General features: G+C 40.1%; 1 protein-coding gene across 5 annotated transcripts in view; it reads left to right on the top strand.

The window, feature by feature from the left end:
• Window positions 1-20249, top strand: part of MIPOL1 (mirror-image polydactyly 1) — a 1201709-nt gene that overhangs the window by 27017 nt on the left and 1154443 nt on the right. For 2 of the 5 annotated variants that reach the window (XM_053697727.1, XM_053697723.1), the window contains exon 3: window positions 7591-7667. The exons of 2 other annotated variants lie outside the window; for them this stretch is intronic. In XM_053697727.1, coding sequence (XP_053553702.1) covers window positions 7658-7667 — 10 coding nt within the window. In that variant the 5' untranslated portion in view covers window positions 7591-7657. Of the gene's footprint in view, window positions 1-7198; window positions 7668-20249 lie in introns of all 5 variants that reach the window. One more of the 5 variants, XM_053697724.1, reaches the window with a different exon arrangement.

Here is a 20249-nt window from a genome sequence, read left to right as displayed (position 1 = left end):
TGGCTGTTTGAAACACTTGAGGTGTCACTTTAAGGCCCAACAGACATCGAGTAAGAGGTGGGTGGGGCCTAATTTTGCGCCTTAGATGTGCAGTTGTTTTTGCATTCTGGACAGCAAGCTGCAACACGGGAGGGTCCTGACTCGATTTTGGGGCCAAAACGAAGCTTTATTCCCTCAAATTCAACCCCTAAGGGCAGGTAGGCACCACAGCAGAGCTGTGGCAAGGTGCTGACTGTGTATTTTCCGTTTTTTTGACTCTTGTCAATCCGGTTTGGTTATTAAGGGGTTAATTTTATTTTTTACTAGTGGTGCAACCTTACTAAGGCTTACTACATATACTGTAAAAAATTTGAAGGATTTGTTGCATTTTTAAGCAGTTTTGCAGAACGTGTACATGTTTTTTCTCTTAACGCACAGTACCGTTTTTTTGAAATTTTTGTTTTACATTGAATAAAGTGTTTTCCAAGCTTGCTTGTCTCATTACTAGCCTGTTAAACATGTCTGACATCAAGGAAACTTCTTGTTCAATATGTTTAGAAGCCATTGTGGAACCCCCTCTTAGAATGTGTCCCACTTGTACTGATATGTCTATAAATTTTAAAGAGCATATTGTAGCACTTAAAAATGTAGCGCTAGAGGATTCTCAGACAGAAAGAAATGAGGTTATGCCATCTAGTTCTCCCCAAGTGTCACAACCAGTAACGCCCGCACAAACGACGCCAAGTACCTCCTAGTGTGTCTACTTCATTTACCTTACAAGACATGGCAGCAGTTATGAATTCTACCCTCACAGAGGTTTTATCTAAACTGCCTGGGTTGCAAGGGAAGCGTGATAGCTCTGGGTTAAGAACAAATGCTGAGCTTTCTGATGCTTTAGTAGCTGTATCCGATATTCCCTCACAATGTTCTGAGGTAGGGATGAGGGATTTGCTGTCTGAGGGAGAGATTTCTGATTCAGGAAAGACGCTCCCTCAGACAGACTCTGATATGACGGCCTTTAAATTCAAGCTAGAACACATCCGCTTGTTGCTCAGGGAGGTATTGGCGACTCTGGATGATAGTGACCCTATTGTGGTTCCAGAGAAATTGTGTAAAATGGACAAATACTTAGAGGTCTCTGTTTACATTGATGTTTTTCCGGTCCCTAAGAGGATTGCGGATATTGTTTCTAAGGAGTGGGATAGACCAGGTATACCATTCACTCCTCCTCCTACTTTTAAGAAAATGTTTCCCATATCTGACACCATGCGGGACTCGTGGCAGACGGTCCCTAAGGTGGAGGGAGCTATTTCTACACTAGCTAAGCGTACAACTATACCTATTGAAGACAGTTGTGCTTTCAAAGATCCTATGGATAAAAAATGTCTCCTAAAGAAAATTTTTGTTCATCAAGTCTTTCTTCTCCAACCTATTGCATGCATTGTTCCTGTAACTACTGCAGCTGCTTTTTGGTTCGAGGCTCTAGAAGAGGCTCTGCAGGGGGAGACCCCATTAGATGATATTCTGGATAGAATTAAGGCTCTTAAGCTGGCTAATTCTTTCATTACAGATGCCGCTTTTCAACTGGCTAAATTAGCGGCAAAAAATGCAGGTTTTGCCATTTTAGCGTGTAGAGCGTTATGGCTTAAGTCCTGGTCAGCTGATGTGTCATCAAAATCAAAGCTTTTGACCATCCCTTTCAAAGGAAAGACCCTATTTGGGCCTCAACTGAAGGAAATTATTTCAGACATCAATGGAGGGAAGGGCCATACCCTCCCTCAGGATAAAACAAATAAAATAAAGACCAAACAAAATCATTTTTGTTCCTTTCGAAACTTCAAGAGTGGTCCCGCTTCAGCTTCCCCTGCTGCAAAGCAAGAGGGGAATTTTGCTCAATCCAAGTCAGTCTGGAGACCTAACCAGGCTTGGAACAAGGGTAAACAGGCAAAGAAGCCTGCAGCTGCCTCCAAGACAGCATGAAGAAGTAGCCCCCGATCCGGGACCGGATCTAGTAGGGGCAGACTCTCTTCGCTCAGGCTTAGGCAAGAGATGTTCACGATTCCTGGGCTTTAGAAATTGTTTCCCAGGGATATCTTCTGGACTTCAAAGATTCCCCCCCAAGGGGGAGATTTCACATTTATCAATTGTCTGCAAACCAGACAAAAAGAGAGGTGTTCTTACGCTTTGTAGAAGACCTACATACCATGGGAGTGATTCACCCAGTTCCAAGAGCGGAACAGGGACAAGGGTTTTACTCCAATCTGTTTGTGGTTCCCAAAAAAGAAGGAGCTTTCAGACCAATCTTGGATCTCAAGATCCTAAACAAATTCCTCAGAGTCCCTTCTTTCAAGATGGAGACTATTCGGACTATTCTTCCTCTGATCCCGGAGGGTCAATATATGACCACAGTGGACTTAAAGGATGTGTATCTGCACATCCCTATTCACAGAGATCATCACCGATTTCTCAGGTTTGCCTTTCTGGACAGACATTACCAGTTCAAAGCCCTTCCCTTTGGGTTGGCCACGGCTCCCAGGATTTTCACAAAAGTGCTAGGGTCCCTTCTACTGGTTCTAAGACCGCGGGGCATAGCAGTGGCGCCTTATCTAGACGACATCTTAATTCAAGTGTCAACTTTCCAACTAGCATGGAAATCGTGTTGGCTTTTCTGAGATCTCATGGGTGGAAGGTGAACATAAAAAAAAAAGAGTTCTCTCTTCCCTCTCACAAGAGTTTCCTTCCTAGGAACTCTGATAGAATCGGTAGAAATGAAAATTTTTCTGACGGAGGTCAGGAAATTAAAACTCGTAAACACCTGCCGAGCTCTTCATTCCATTCCTCAGCCGTCAGTGGCTCAGTGTATGGAGGTAATCGGACTAATGGTAGCGGCAATGGACATAGTTCCGTTTGCTCGCTTACACCTCAGACCACTGCAACTACGCATGCTCGAACAGTGGAATGGGGATTATGCAGATTTATCTCCTCAGATAGATCTGGATCAGGAGACCAGAGATTCTCTTCTCTGGTGGTTATCACAGGTTCACCTGTCTCGGGGAATGTGTTTCCGCAGACCAGAGTGGGTCATAGTTACGACAGATGCCAGTCTGCTGGGCTGGGGTGCAGTCTGGAACTCCCTTAAAGCTCAGGGGTTATGGTCTCAGAAGGAGACTCTCCTCCCGATAAACATTCTGGAACTGAGAGCGATATTCAATGCACTTCAGGCGTGGCCTCAACTGGCTGCGGCCAAATTCATCAGATTTCAGTCGGACAACATCACGACTGTAGCTTATATCAATCATCAAGGGGGAACAAGGAGTTCTCTAGCGATGATAGAAGTTTCCAAAATAATCCGATGGGCAGAGACTCACTCTTGCCATCTTTCAGCGATCCATATCCCAGGGGTAGAGAACTGGGAAGCGGATTTCCTAAGTCGTCAGACTTTTCATCCGGGGGAGTGGGAGCACCATCCGGAGGTGTTTGCCCAAATGATTCGGCTATGGGGCACACCAGAATTGGATCTGATGGCGTCTCGTCAGAATGCCAAGCTTCCTTGTTACGGGTCCAGGTCAAGGGATCCTCAGGCAGTGCTGATAGATGCTCTAGCAGTGCCCTGGTCCTTCAACCTGGCCTATGTGTTTCCACCCTTCCCTCTCCTTCCTCGTCTGATTGCCAGAATCAAGCAGGAGAGAGCTTTGGTGATTTTGATAGCACCTGCGTGGCCACGCAGGACTTGGTATGCTGACCTTGTGGACATGTCATCCGTCCCACCATGGACTCTGCCGCTGAGACAGGACCTTCTGATTCAAGGTCCATTCAAGCATCCAAACCTACTTTCTCTGCGTCTGACTGCTTGGAGATTGAACGCTTGATTTTAGCAAAGCGTAGTTTCTCTGAATCGGTCATTGATACCTTGATTCAGGCTCGAAAGCCTGTCACCAGAAAAATCTATCATAAGATATGGCGTAAATATCTTTACTGGTGTGATTCCAAGGGTTACTCATGGAGTAGGATCAGGATTCCTAGGCTATTATCTTTTCTCCAAGAAGGATTGGAGAAGGGATTATCAGCTAGTTCCTTAAAGGGACAAATATTTGCTTTGTCTATCCTTTTACACAAGCGTCTGGCAGATGTTCCAGACGTTCAGGCGTTTTGTCAGGCTTTAGTTAGAATCAAGCCTGTGTTTAAACCTGTTGCTCCGCCATGGAGTTTAAATTTGGTTCTTTAAGGGGTTTCGTTTGAACCTATGCATTCCATAGATATTAAGCTCTTATTTGGAAAGTTCTGTTTTTAGTAACTATCTTTTCGGCTCGAAGAGTTTCTGAGTTATCTGCTTTACAGTGTGACTCACCTTATCTTGTTTTTCATGCAGATAAGGTGATTTTGCGTACCAAACCTGGATTTCTTCCTAAAGTTGTTTCTAATTGGAATATCAATCAGGAAATTGTTGTTCCTTCTCTGTGTCCTAATCCTTCTTCCAAGAGGGAGCGTCTGTTGCACAACCTAGATGTGGTTCGTGCTTTAAACTTCTACTTACAAGCAACTAAAGATTTCCGTCAAACATCTTCATTGTTTGTTGTCTATTCTGGAAAGCAGAGAGGTCAAAAGGCTACGGCAACCTCTCTTTCTTTTTGGCTGAAAAGCATCATCCGTTTGGCTTATGAGACTGCTGTCCAGCAGCTACCTGTTTTGTCCCGCCCTTCATCCGTGTCCTAAAGCTTTGATATTGGTATCCCACATGTACTGGATGAATCCGTGGACTCGATACATCTTGCAAGAGAAAACAAAATTAATGCTTACCTGATAAATTTCTTTCTCTTGCGATGTATCGAGTCCACGGCCCGCCCTGTCTATTTAAGACAGGTAGTATTTTTTATTATAAAACTTCAGTCACCTCTGCACCTTATAGTTTCTCCTTTTTCTTCCTAGCCTTCGGTCGAATGACTGGGGGGTGGAGTTAGGGGAGGAGCTATATAGACAGCTCTGCTGTGGGTGCTCTCTTTGCCACTTCCTGTTGGGAAGGAGAATATCCCACAAGTATTGGATGAATCTGTGGACTCGATACATCGCAAGAGAAAGAAATTTTTCATGTAAGCATAAATTTTGTTTTTTAGACGTTGTCACTGGGTAGAATGCTAACATTCCGTGATAGAGGCGGCATAGTACTTTTTTCCCATCCTGTAACGGGAAACGTAAAAGTGGCTTCCTAGTTGCAATGTTCTAAATTTAGTTTGTGGCCGTAATAATGTGCAGTGTGTGAACACTTTATTTCAAACTATTGTAACCAAACAAATTGCTATTACATTTTTAATTTCAGATGTTAAAGGGATAATAAACACAATTTTCTTTCTCAATTCAATTTTATTCGTTCTCTTGGTATCTTTATTTGAAAAGCAAGAATGTAAGCCTAAGAGCCAGCCCATTTTTACTCAGAACCTGGGTTGCACTTGCTTATTGGTTTGCTAAAGGCAGCCACCAATCACAAGCGCTAGCCATTGTTCTGAAACAAAAAATGGGCCGGCTCCTTAGCTTATATTCTTGCTTTTTCAAATAAAGATACCAAGAAAACGAATAATAAATTATAATATGGGTAAATTAGAAAGTTGCTTAGAATTGCATGCTCTATCTGAATCATGAAAGAAAAAAATTGGGTGTACTATCCCTTTAATATCAAACAAATGTTACACAAAATAACCCGTTAATAACCCTGTATAGCGCTGGTCGCTAAGCCCTCCCCCTGTCAGGTGGGAGGGTAATCATCTACACTAAAGCTAAAATTTAACCTTACAAGCTACCTGATTAACCCCATTCACTGCTGGGAATAATAAGTGTGTTGCGCAGCTACAATTAACGGCCTTTTAATTACCAAAAAGCAATGGCAAAGCCATATATATCTGCTATTTCTGAACAAAGGGGATCCCAGAAAAGCTTTTAAAATAATTTGTGCCATGATTGCTCAAGCGGTATGTAAATAATTTCAGTGAGAAACCTAAAGTTTGTGAAAAAGTAAACAATTTTTTTTATTTGATCGCATTTGGTGATGAAATGGTAGCATGAAATATACGAAAATTGACCTAAATCAATACTTTGGGTTGTCTACTAAAAAATAAAAAAGACTCTATTTCTGTTTAAATGCAGTGATAGCAAAAATGCTAAACATGCTCTGGTCTTTTGGGGATGTTTTAGTCTGAAATGCCCAGTCCTTAAGGGGTTAATAACAAATTTATTCATTTGTCATGGAAACATATATATTACGTGGGTGTCAGATTATATATTTTAGTTTGATATATGTATCTTAAATTTACAGTAAAGTCAAGTTGCAGGATATTTACTCACTCTTCCATAGAGAGTTAATATAAAATCAAACTGTAGTCCGAATAGGACAGGATAATATGTATTCCAATTCCCCCAACACAATGAAAAGCTTCATGGATAGTAAAAACAGTGCTCACCCTAGGAAATATTCCTTTCTCGCAAATTTAGTACGGATTGACTGACAGACAATCAAATATCTGAAATATTTATATTTACACTGTATCAATATTCGTGCTCTAAGAAGAAAATACTGCTGAGCACATACCTTCCTGAAGTTCTGTTGGTTTCCGTGATGCTTAGTATGCGTTGGTTCCTGACATATAGTCTCCCAAGTTACGGCCTCCGTAATGCACACTTGCTATCCTCCGTTGTTTGGGTCTTTCTGTACAATCAGTACCTGACCCGTGATCCGTAAAGCTGGGGCCTCCGTATGGCTCACGCTCAGGCCTCCATGGTAGAAATGCTGCTATCCTCTGTTGGTTCCAGGAACACCTGTATCTCCATGGGAGGGTGTCGTCCACTGTCCTATCCGTGGTTAGCCAGCTTACAATATTAAAAGAGCGTGTTACCGGTCAGTAGAAATGTAAGAAAACAAAGCGGACCAGGCTCTTTAGAGTTCAAAATAAAACATACTGTTTATTGGAAACTATTAAAAGATGGCCATGCCACCAAATACAAGAGCTGTTGAAGAGTATGTTTCATTTTGAACTCTAAAGAGCAGGGTCCACTTTGTTTTCTTATGCATCTTAAACTTAGCATATGTTGTATAGAGGTTAAAAACTAACAACTATGATTTTAAAAAAGAAAATGTATTAACTTTTTTTTTTTTTTAAATGAATAAGCAATATATTTTTCTTTAATTGGACAAACAAATACATGTATTAATTTATGATTGTTTTCTTTGTAGCCTTTTTTGCCCAGGTCCTTTTTGGGGCTCCTTGCACCCTCTGTGTGTGTTGAAGCCATTTGCTGGACACTGCTTTATCAGTTTAGGATAAATGAGATACCGAGGGTGGCAGAGTTGGAGGAACTGGTGTGACACCATTTACTGTTCCTGCCCATGAATTGAGCAATCTGTGCTAACAACTTGCTGATAGATCTCATGTACTGATTGTTCTGCTGCATGTAGTTGTCAGAGTCTCTAGTTTTCCCTGGACCAGCTCGTTGTGTTGGATCTACTTGAAACGAAACTCGGAGACATCCTCATAATACTGCTGGTTCACAATGCGAATCTGTCTGCCCCTTGACTGTGAGTTCTCTTCATCTGCTGCAGATATTTAACAGCTGTTTCTTCCTCAGCTCCCGCCTCTACCATTTCCTCCTCCTTCTTAACAGCAAGGATGTCTTCAGCTTGTACCTAAGCCAGATGTTGCAGGGTAAGTCAGATCATTACTGTGTTTTTTTTAGCTCTAACTGCAGTACCAGTGGATGTCTAAGTTTCTGGGGTAACTTTAGGAAGGTTTATTGGCACTGAAAAGAAAAAAAAAAAGAGATAACTATATGTCAGAAATAATAAATAAATATATATATATATATATATATATATATATATATATATATATATATATATATATATATATATATATATATATATATATATATATATATATACATATACACACATATTAGGAGGAAACAAAGAACTCCTCGGCACTCCAAGGTCAGGATACAATAAAATTTCCTTTATTAGTTAGCGCCACTTAAAAACATAGATCCACATACAGCAGCAACGGTAAAATCACACATAGAAAAAAGAAACAGGGGGAACATCACCCTCCTGTGACATCATACGCGTTTCATGCCTCTGGGGCACTTGTTCACTGATATATATATATATATATATATATATATATATATATATATATATATATATATATATATATATATATATATATATATATATATATATATAATTTTTTTATTTTTTTTTTAAAAAGAGTACACCTTTAAACATTGCATCAATTGTTCTAAATAATTGTTTAAAAATTTAAATATATAAATTAAATATGAGTTCTGAATTTGTGAGAATGCTGTTTATATTTACACAAATAACTTATTGATATTACCTGCAGTCTAACATCTTATGTTCGTTTTAAATCATAATTAACAGAAATATATTATATATTACTGAAATAAATATATATATATATATATATATATATATATATATATATATATATATTTTATTTAATTAAAACAAGAAATGCATACCTTTTTGGTGTCTAGACAACATGCATCTTGGTATGAAGCGCTTAATGACCTCCTTGGACACTTAATAAACCATAGGCATAAGTGCCTTTCTCACAGATTTCTGCCAGTTAGTTGACTCCATCATTGCCTTCAATCTGATCTTCAGGTCCGAGTAGCACTTCATACAGTGGGTTATCAAACGAGGCATTACTCTATCAGCAGACACAGCCTCCGCAACATTTTTCCACAGCTGAGACTTCTCGTATGTAGCCGTCCTAGCTGATTATTATTTTTATTATCAGGTATTTGTAGAGCGCAACAGATTCCGCAGCACTATAAACATAGGCGGTATACAGGATAACATTTAATGGGATCAAAAGGGTAGAGGGCCCTGCCGAGAGTTGCACTGTTGTAGTCGGCTCTTATGAAGGGGATCTACAAACAGCTGAGCTCATAGGCTTACATGCTGAGGGGTTCAAGGGGATAGCAAGTTAAGAAGGTCAGTGTAAGTTAGATGTATCCCTGAATAATAGAGTCTTTAGGGAGCTTTCAAAACTCGGTGAGAGTCTTGTGGAGCGTGGCAAAGCATTCCATAATATGGGAGCCAGTCTGGAGAAGACTTGTAAACGGGAATGTGAGGATGTAACAAGAGTGAAGGAGAGTAGGAGATCGTGAGCAGAGCGAAGTGGATGGGAGGGAGAGTATCTGCAGACAAGGTCTGAGATGTAGGAGGGAGCAGTGCAGTTGAGGGCTTTGTATGTCAGAATGAGAATTTTGTGTTTAGTCCTGGATGCAAGAGGAAGCCAGTGAAGAGATTGGCAGAGAGGTGCAGCAGATGAAGAGTGACGTGTAAGGAAGATGAGCCTGGCAGAGGCATTCATTATGGATGGTATAGTAGCTAGGCGGCATCTAGGGAGACCAGAGAGGATGGAGTTGCAGTAGTCGAGGCGGGAAAGTATGAGAGAGTGGATTCAAATCTTAGTTGTGTCTTGTGTAAGGAAATGTCAAATTTTAGAGATGGGCTTTAGCCAATGACTGAATGTGAGCAGTAAAAGAAAGATCTAATTCAAGTGTGACCCCAAGACATGGGGCATGTGGGGAATTGGTAATGATGGAGTTATCAACAGTTAAAGAGAAATGGGGGATGGAGATTTTGAAGAAGGGGGGAAATAAGGAGCTCAGTTTTGGAGAAATTTAGCTTGAGGTAGTGAGAGGACATCCAAGATGAGATATGAGAGAGACAGTTAGTGACACGGGTTAGCAAGGAAGGAGATAGGCCTTGTGCAGTTAGGTAAATTTGGGTGTCGTCGACATACAAATGATATTGAAACTTATGGGACTTTATTAAGGAACCTAATGATAACGTGTAGATTGAGAAAAGAAGGGGAGCGTGGACAGAGCCTTGTGGTACCCCAACTGAAAGTGGTAATGGGGCTGAGGATGCCCCAGAGAAGTCTACACTAAAGGTACGGTTAGATAGATCGGAAGAGAACCACGAGAGAGCTGTGTCACAAATGCCGAAGGATTGGAGGGTTTGGAGTAAATGAGGGTGGTCGAGAGTGTCAAAGACTGCAGACAGATCAAGTAGGATAAGCAGAGAGAAGTGGCCTTTGGATTTTGCTGTATGTAGGTTGTTGGTAACCTTAACAATTGCTGTCTCTGTTGCCTGATGGGGTCGAAATCCAGATTGCAGTGGGTCAAGGAGGGAGTTTAATGTAAGGAAATGGGATAGATATGCATATACTAGCTTTTCAAGAAGCTTTGAGGCAAGAGGTAGTAGGGAAATAGGGCGTTAGTTGGATGGGGAGGTTGGATTGAGAGGTTTTTTTTAAAGATAGGTGTGACTAGTGCGTGTTTCAGAGATGAGGGAAATATACCAGTGCTGAGGGAGAGGTTGAAGATGTGTGTGAGTATAGGGGTAAGGGTAGAAGAGAGGGAGGGGTGTAACTGTGAGGGGATGGGGTCGAGGGGACAGGTAGTGAGGTGAGAGGACAATATAAGGGCAGAAACTTCTTCCCTGTAACAGGGACAAAAGAGCTAAAAAGAGCTGATGTTTCCATACAGCTTGTTGTAGCATTGCACAATCTTGGCAAGGACAAGATTCTCCTTCTCTGTGAATTCAGTATACCTTCCACCCTCGGCATCACTAGAGCAAGGTCTTCCTGCTCGTGGGTTCTAGCACACAATATATTTGCATTTATTTTTATTAAAAAACATGTATAATAATATATTAATTAAAAAATAAATACATAATACAATTGCACATTTCATAGGCATGTTCATTGTACTTAAAAATAAATAAAATAAAAGATAAAAAAAATATATTGTTGTAAATAGTTTTGGAATGCTTTACTTTAGAAAACTTGTTTATAAAAAAGGCCAAACAAGTTTGCACCAAAAATTCTAAAAGTATAATGTTTAGTTCTGACAATGACTTATCCCAGGCACTATTGAATTCCTCACCATTATGTTTGCTTAGCACCTATGATATATGTTCATCCACTACAATTTAATTTAAAATATACTTATACAACCTAATACTGAAAATACTGGATAACATTGTTCAGCAATTGTATTTTTTTTTTTTTAAATTTACCTCTATTTCATTCATATACTTAAAGGGACAGTCTACTCCAGAATTTTGATTTTTAAAGAGATAGATTAATCCCTTTATTACCCATTCTCCAGTTTTGCATAACCAAGACAGTTATTTTAATATACTTTTTACCTCTGTGATTACTTTGTATCAAAGCCGCTGCAGACTGCCCCCTTATTTCAGTTTTTTTTTACAGACTTGCATTTTAGCCAATCAGTGCCCTCTCATAAGGTATGAGCACAATACTATCTATATGACACACATGAACTAAAGCCCTATAGCTGTAAAAAAAAAATTAAAATGCATTTAGATAAGAGGCTTCCTTAGAAATTGGCATATGAGCCTACCTAGGTTTAGCTTTCATCTAAGTATACCATACATATACATAATTTGAAAAATATTTTGAATGCCAAAGGAATTTTTTATTAAATGTAACTCTCTATTTATTTTTACAAATGTTTCATATCAATCTTTTACATTTAAAGGGTACTTTCAGAATGAAAGATAATAAAAGTAGATAGACAAAAGACAAACTGAGTTTCTATTTAAGAATATTGCAAAAAAATGAAAATGCAAATAAGCAGGTTTAGATGCCACTCAAGCTCCGTCAGTAAAAGTTTCAACAGATTAGAGTGATAGAAAGAAAATAACTTAATTTTCTTTCATAGGATACTGAGAGTCCACAACCCATCAAATGTGGAATTAACTCTAGGCCACTAGGAGGAGGCAAAGCACCCAACAGATCAGAGTTTAATCCCAAACATTTTCCCATGATCCCCCAGTAATTTTTTCCCTCCAGCAAGGAGTGATTGCGAAACTTAAAGTCCTGATCTTTACTTTGTTTGATGGGGGTTTTCTAACCCATTTGGGACCCATTTCCTCTTCAGATAACCTACAATCAGGGCAGTTCTTGCACTGCCTTGGATGGGCCCGCCTACTTGAAGCAGTCTTCTACGGCCAAGGTGAGCACAGTAGACAAAGGTGCTGACAGGTAAGTACCATGTACCTTTATAGCCCACAGGCTGTTAGCATGATCATGTACACGTGTTTCACATAACCTGGGGATATAGGCACATACACTATTCAACACTACATACAGTTTTAGCCGTTGTACAGTTTGTTTTAAAAATCTATGTACTTTTCTCTTCAAATTTATCTCTTTTGGCTTTAGCATACCGGGGCCTTGATCCTCATCTGCAGCAGGCTGTCAGGCAATCGGGACAATGTTTAGCCCTTTGGTGAGCAACTTTTTTATGCTGAAACTGTTCTGGAGACCCCAGCAGTTAATTTATGGTGCCAAAATAGAACTCTTTCACTCTCCTTCCCCCTATGCCATCTGGGCGTTAGGAGCAGTGAAAACCCTTTTTTCAAGAGATTTGCCAAATTATTTTTTTTACATTTTAAAAGACAATTTTTCTTAAAGAGACAGTGCCCAATTTTTGTATTCCCTTCTATGGACTTAAAGGGACGTAAAACCCAATTTTTTTTCTTTCATGATTTAGATAAAATTAGATTTAGATAAATTAGATTAGATTTAGATAAAAATTTTAACAACTTTTTCTTATTTTCTTCGTTTTCTTGTTATCCTTATTTGAAAAGCAGAAATGTAAGCTCAAGAGTGTGCACGTGTCTGCAGCACTGTATAGCAGCAGTTTTGCAACAATGTTATACATGAGCAGTAGCACTAGATGACAGCACTATTTCCTGTCCTGTAGTGCTTCACGCATGTGCACGCTACCTACCTAGGTATCTCTTTTAACAAAGAATAACATGAGAGAAACATTTTTGACAATAGAAGTGAATTGGAAACTTTTTAAAAATTGTATTCTCTATCTGAAAAGTGAAATAATTTTTTGGGGGTTTAATGTCCCTTTAAGTATTAATTTATTGTGCCTACTATACTGTGTTCCCCTTAGGGGTTAACCCATTCTGTGCCTCTTTTACTGTCTTTCTGTTCTGCTATCTGCTTGCCTTTACTTACTTTATACTGTATATTAAAGAGCAAACTGGTGCATCTCACATCTCTAGTCGTCATGCTGATTCTATGGAACGGGGATCTACGGATAACTTAACCCCTTCTGAACAATATTTTGCTATGTAAGGGTGTGTTGTTTTTTCCCCCACAATTCATTTATGTCAGTCTATTTGTTAGACAGGGTCATACAGTGTTGTATTTGCAGCAGAGTGATCAGAGATTTGGACAGCGCTACTAACCTGTCTCCTAATTTGAAGCAATATATCCATCAGGGACACCTTTAAGGAGTTATCCTGCACAAACCAGGAGTACAGTGGGATAAAAATCCTGCCTTTCTGCGTATGATTGTTCAAAAACTCAGAACATCTCAGATGATGAAATGCAGAAGTGTTTTTTAGTTCAAGTTTGGAATACATACATGCTTTTTGTGGGAAGTTCTAATAGCCTTAGTGGTTGAGGTTCTGCCAACCACAGACCAACATCCTCTTAAGAAGATTGATAAACTCTTTAAGGCAGCTCTAAAAAAAAGCTATCTGCCTTCCCTGTACTTGATTCTTTTTCACTATGGAATGGATCAAGCCAGGTGCACCTTTTTGTTCCCTTCACTAAATTCAAAAACATGTTCCCTCTGAAAAATTGTAGTTATGGGAAACAGTTCCAAAGGTAGATGGGCAGCACATCTTTCAAGGATCCAAAAGACAGAAAGCTTTAAAGCCTTCACAGATAATCCTTCCATTTGTCAGGCTGTACAATTGTGCTCATAAGTTTACATACCCTGGCAGAATTTATGATTTCTTGGCAATTTTTCAGAGAATTTGAATGATACCACAAAAACCTTTCTTTTACTCATGGTCAGTGTTTGGATGAAGTAATTTATTATCAATCAACTGTGTTTACTCTTTTGAAATCATAATGACAACAGAAACTAACCAAATGACCCTGATCAAAAGTTTACATACCCTGGTGATTTTAGCCTGATAACATGCACACAAGTTGACACAAAGGGGTTTGAATGGCTATTAAAGGTAACCATCCTCACCTGTGATCTGTTTGCTTGTAATTAGTGTGTGTGTATAAAAGGTCAATGAGTTTCTGGCAGATCCTTGCATCTTTCATCCAGTGCTGCACTGATGTTTCTGGATTCTGAGTCATGGGGAAAGCAAAAGAATTGTCAAAGGATCTGCGGGAAAAGGTTGTTAAACTGTATATTACAGGAAAGGGATATAAAAAGATATCCAAGGAATTGAGTGCCAATCAGCAGTGTTAAAACGCTAATCAAGAAGTGGAAAATGAGGGGTTCTGTTGAAACCAAACCACGGTCAGGTAGACCAACTAATATTTCAGCCACAACTGCCAGGAAAATTTGTTTGGGATGCAAAGAAAAACCCACAAATAACTTCAGGTGAAATACAGGACTCTCTGAAAACATGTGGTGTGGCTGTTTCAAGATGCACAATAAGGAAACCCTTGAAGAAAGATGGGCTGCATGGTTGAGTCGCCAGAAGAAAGCCATTACTACGCAAATGCCACAAAGTATCCTGCTTACAATATGCCAAACAGCACAGAGACAGGCCTCAAACCTTCTGGCACAAAGTCATTTTGAGTGATGAGACCAAAATTGAACTTTTTGGCCACAACCATAAACGCTATATTTGGAGAGGAGTCAACAAGGCCTATGATGAAAAGTACACCATTCCTACTGTGAAACACGGAGGTGGATCGCTGATGTTTTGGGGATGTGTAAGCTACAAAGGCACAGGAAATTTGGTCAGAATTGATGGCAAAATTAATGCAGTATGTTAACAAAAAATACTGGAGGAAAATTTGTATCCATAAGCCCGGAAGCTGCTCATGGGACATACTTGGACATTGCAAAATGACAATGATCCTAAACACAAGGCCAAGTCGACCTGTCATTGGCTACAGCAGAATAAAGTGAAGATTCTGGAGTGGCCATCTCAGTCTCCTGACCTCAATATCATTGAGCCACTCTGGGGAGATCTCAAATGTGCAGTTCATGCAATACAGCCCAAGGATTTACAGGAACTGGAGGCTTTTTGCCAGGAAGAATGGGCAGCTTTACCATATGAGAAGATAAAGAGCCTTATCCACAAATACCACAAAAGACTTCAAGCTGTCATTGATGTTAAAGGGGGCAATACACGGTATTAAGAACTGGGTTATGTAAACTTTTGATCAGGGTCATTTGGGTAGTTTCTGTTGTCATTATGATTTAAAAAGAGTAAAAACAGTTGATTGATAATAAATTGCTTCAGCCAAACACTAACCTTGAGTGAAAGAAACATTTTTGTGCAAAGTTTTTAAGGTCATTTGTGTTTACCAATTAAACCACCAAAAGAGCACTCTACTTCCTTAACAATGTTTCCTTTCTGGGACTCATCATTGATTCAGTTTCAATGAGGCATGTGCTTTTCTCCAAATCCTTTCTACAGTCTTTTAATGCATGTAAGTAGTATGTCTTGTGGTAGGGGCTTAAGTTGCCGTACCAGTTGCCAGATTCAGTTTACGTCCTCTACAACTGAAAATGTTAGGATAGAGAGTATAAGGATGTGTCTCAGAAGATTTATTAAGACTTTAATACAAGGCATTCCCTAACATGGTGATAAGCTCACCACTCTTTTCTCCATCCAACTTAGATGGTAATCACCATGGACACCAGCATGTTGAGTTGGGGTGCTGTCTGGGACTCACTGAAAAAGCAGGAAGTCTCAACAGGTTACCAATCAACAACTTGAAACTCACATAATCTTCAGGGCTCTTCCCTTATTAAGATGTGTCATTTCTGTAGTTTGTCAGACAATGTCATTGGAGTGGCTTACATCAATCACCAAGGCAGTATTAAAAGTGTTTTAATGATGAAAGAGGTAGCCTGCATTCAGACTTGGGCAGAACACCATCACCTTGTCAAATGGTCCCTGAATCAGATTGTGTAGTTGCGGTTAGCCAGACATAATTGTTCTTTGTTCTCTTGCTATCTTTATTTGAAAAAGGCATCTAAGCTAAGGAGACAGCTGTTTTTTTTGGTTCTTAACCATGAACAGCACTTGTTTATTGGTGGGTACATTTATCCACCAATCGGCAAGAACAACCCAGGTTGTTCACCAAAAATGGGCCGGCATATAAACTTACATTATTGCTTATCAAATAAAAATACCAAGAGAATGAAGAAAATGTGATAATAGGAGTAAATTAGAAAGTTGCTTAAAATTGCATGCTCTATCTGAATCACGAAAGAAAAAAATTTGGTCAGTGTCCCTTTAATAAGAAGCTAGATTTGCAAGATTTCTGGATCTCCAGGTAATTCTCATATTTGTTCTAGCGATTCCCTAGTCCTCAGTTTGTGTTACTATCCAAGGTAGTAGATCAAAGAGAGGAAGTCCCAGTAGCATAAAATTAATTCCTTTATTCTTGGTACAAATAAAATCAAACATGGATATTCACAGCAAAGACGATGTGGAAGGTGCTGAGGGCGCAGCACTAACTGGCTTACATGTTTCGGAAATGATCCGTAGTCATAGCCTGTAGTGCTGAGCCCCACACCTGTTTAAAAACAATTCAAACAAATGTGATAGGTTAAAAAATACAACAACGTCCTCAAACTAAACCTGTCCACATATGGATTTTTCTACAGGCAATAGAGAAGGTGGAACAGTACAGGGAACAAATTCAGCACGTAGTGTATACATAGAATCAGTCCCTGCCACACGTACACAAAATCAGGCCGATCCCTTTACCCTAAATCAGGTTTTTCCCCAGGCACGGGATGCACCCACAGGAGGGGGGAGACGGACAACCCACCATGGCACACACTACAATTACAATCAAGACAGGTATCAGCTCAGAGAGCCCAGGCCACAAACACGTTACAAGTAGAGGATCCTAGGATAGTGGGGAATGTAGTAAACTTGTCCACACAACAACTTAGTAAGACACAATACAATGTACTAAATAGAGGCTTAAATTTTGCACCAACAAATGACTTTGATCTTTTTAAAACAATTCTTGATGTCAATAAACTCGTTCGAAATTTAACCTTGAAAAAACACTTTAGCTATCCTGATGGTAATGATTGTACTATGACACAGACTCAAACTTTGACCCAGACTGGCGACATCAATTTTGAGAACCACGATTTCAAACATATATGTGATGTGGTCTCATTACAACAGCTCCAGCATGAGGCAATAAGAGCCACTGATGGAGTCAGCAGGTGTCAGTTTAATTGAAGAATTCAGTCTATGGAACTCAACTGTAGACCTAAATAAGGTTTTGTATCACTTTGTCTGCTGCAATCCTGGTAATAGAATGGGTTACAGAATTAGACAGAAGTGAAGTTTTTTATAATGTACTGATAAAGTTCCTCTGATAATTATAACACAGGTTATGTAGCAGTACTTTAGTTACCTCCTAGGTAGTAGGCAGATGAGCAGCGGTAAGATTTGTAAGACTTTAGGTAATGTCCCAACTTAGGTATGCTGTAAAGTATAGTATATCCCTTTAAGCAGTAGCTTCTTAACATGTGTGTCCCTTTAAGGGTTGCAGGTTCAAGGTAAGTAACTCCAATTTATATACAGATATGAGTATGCAAATCCCTTATTCAGGGTAATGAATATTTACCTGGAGACTCCTAAATGAAGAGGAGGATGCAGGACAAGTTGTGTTAAGTATTCACACAAGCTGATTTACTGCAGGCAGTGCCTTGTCCGTGGTTTCAGTGTGTGAAGATCCCAGACGCTGATGTTTTTCTCTGCAGCGTTGATACAGACAGGATCAGCTGTTGTTCCGGTGAGTAGTTTCAGTTTAGGATCCAGCTGGCTGCTTAGATGTGACAGGGAAATTGCTCCGTTAGCAGCAGCAGTAGAGAGAGAGGATTCCTCTGTGGGCTGTGAGGCAGAGCGAGACAAGTTGAAATATATACACAGGACAGGAGATAAATCAGAAGGAGGTGTGTACTGCCACGATGTTTTCATATAAGGCTCCCACACTGAAGTTTAATATCTCAGTCGTACAGATAAGTAACGTTAGCAAAATAACAGTTCAGATAATCTGATTTAACTTTGAAGATTTTATCTCTTAGAGTGTGAATAAAGATCACAGGAGTAGAAATCCTGATGTGGCTCAGAAACAGTGCTCACTACAAACAAATTACTAAGCACTTGTCTGCAGCTGAGAAGGAAGCTTTATAGGCATTGGGGGAAGGGCAAAGGAAAACCTGACATGACCCCCCTTTCAAGCAAGCTGTCCCACAGATTGAGGCCGAGGACGATCCGGATTGCGGCGGTGGAAGAGGGCGACAAGCCGAGGTGCATGAATGTTAGTGGAGGGTTCCCAAGAATCCTCCTGGCTGGAATAGCCCTTCCACCGTATTAGATATTGCAGTTGATCCTTGTGGTACCTAGAATCCAGTAAGGTTTGGACCTCGTATTCATCAGGCTGAACAATCTCCGATGTAGGAGGCAGTACCAAATTGGAATCCCTCATGTCCCTAGCTGGTTTTAATAGGGATACATGGAAGGTCGGATGTACATGTAAATTTGATGGTAGTTCCAATGAAACTGCATTGACATTGATGATCTTGTTAATGGTAAAGGGTCCTATGAATTTTGTGAATAACTTCCTAGAGGGTATATGTAATCTAAGGTTTTTTGTGGATAGCCAAACCTTTTGTCCCACTTCATATTTCGGGGGCTCCCTTCTTCGTAGGTCGTAAAATCTTTTTTGAGTGGCCTGTGCGTCTCTGATGTTCTCCTGGAGTACCTTGAAGGTTTCTATTAAGGAATTTGTCATGGAATCGACCAGGGGTGAAGTAGCAACAACTCCTTCAGCAAAGGTTATCTGTGGGTGGAATCCGTAATTTGCATAAAATGGAGACATGTTGATGGTGGAATTCATGGCATCATTAAAGGAGAATTCGGCCATTGGTAAGTACTGCATCCAGGTGGTTTGATGGTGTGAGCAGTAACAGCGAAGGTACTGTTCCAACCACTGATTTACGCGTTCGACTTGTCCGTTAGTTTGGGGATGATAAGACGTTGAAAAACGGTGTTCGATGTTTAGGATCTTGCAGAGTTGTTTCCAGAAATGTGATGTGAATTGAGTTCCCCTGTCGGAAACCAGAATCGTTGGGAGACCATGTAGCCTAACTATGTGCTTCAAGAAAAGATCCGCTGTCTCAGAGGAGGTTGGGAGCTTGTGGAAAGGGATGAAGTGAGCCATCTTTGTGAAGTGGTCAACTACTACTAATATGGTATTCTGATGTTCTGATTCAGGGAGTTCGACTATAAAATCCATTCCCACCTGTTGCCATGGCTTGCTTGGAACTTCGAGGGACATTAGGAGACCAAAAGGAGATTGATTATCAGACTTACATGTGGAACACACGGTACAGGTTTGGATATGCTCTTTCACAGAAGTATGTAAACCTGGCCACCAGTATGCCCTTGAGAGCTTCTCAGTGGTACGTTTTATTCCCTGGTGACCAGCTAATGGTGTGTCATGGTAAAGTCTGAGAATGTGTGCTCTAAGATTTCTTGGGATGTACAACCTATCCTTGAAATAATAAAAGCCATCCGGTTTAAGCGTTACAGCATGATGTGGAATCTCTAAATCGTTTTGTAGGGAAGACTTTAACTCCATACGTAGGTCGGTTGTGATACCCAGGAAACATTCTTTGGGTATAATGTTTCGGGACTCCTCATGAAATATAGGAATAGGTTCCTTTCTTGATAGGGCATCTGCCTTGCGGTTTTTGTCAGCAGGTCTGTAGATAATAGTAAAAGTGAATCTTGTAAAGAACAAGCTCCACCTTACTTGTCTAGCAGACAAGGTTTTATTATTCTGTAGATACTCCAAATTCTTATGGTCTGTGTATATAATTATGGGGTGGATAGTGCCTTCTAAAAGATGTCTCCATTGCTCAAGAGAACGTTTTATGGCAAGTAGTTCTTTATCGCCAATAGAGTAGTTCCTCTCAGCTGAAGAGAGAACTTTAGAAAAGAAAGCCACTGGGTGGAGAGGTGTAGCTGGTGTCTCCCATTGAGATAGAATGGCCCCGATGGCGTAATCCGAGGAATCTACCTCCATTACGTATTGATGCTGAGGGTTAGGAAACTGTAGAATCGGTGCAGTTGTAAACCTTTGTTTTAACTCTATAAATGCTTGGTTAGCTTCGTTGTT

This window comes from Bombina bombina, chromosome 1, assembly GCF_027579735.1.
Source record: "Bombina bombina isolate aBomBom1 chromosome 1, aBomBom1.pri, whole genome shotgun sequence".
NCBI classification, from domain to species: domain Eukaryota; kingdom Metazoa; phylum Chordata; class Amphibia; order Anura; family Bombinatoridae; genus Bombina; species Bombina bombina.
This window is presented reverse-complemented; position numbering and strand designations above follow the sequence as displayed.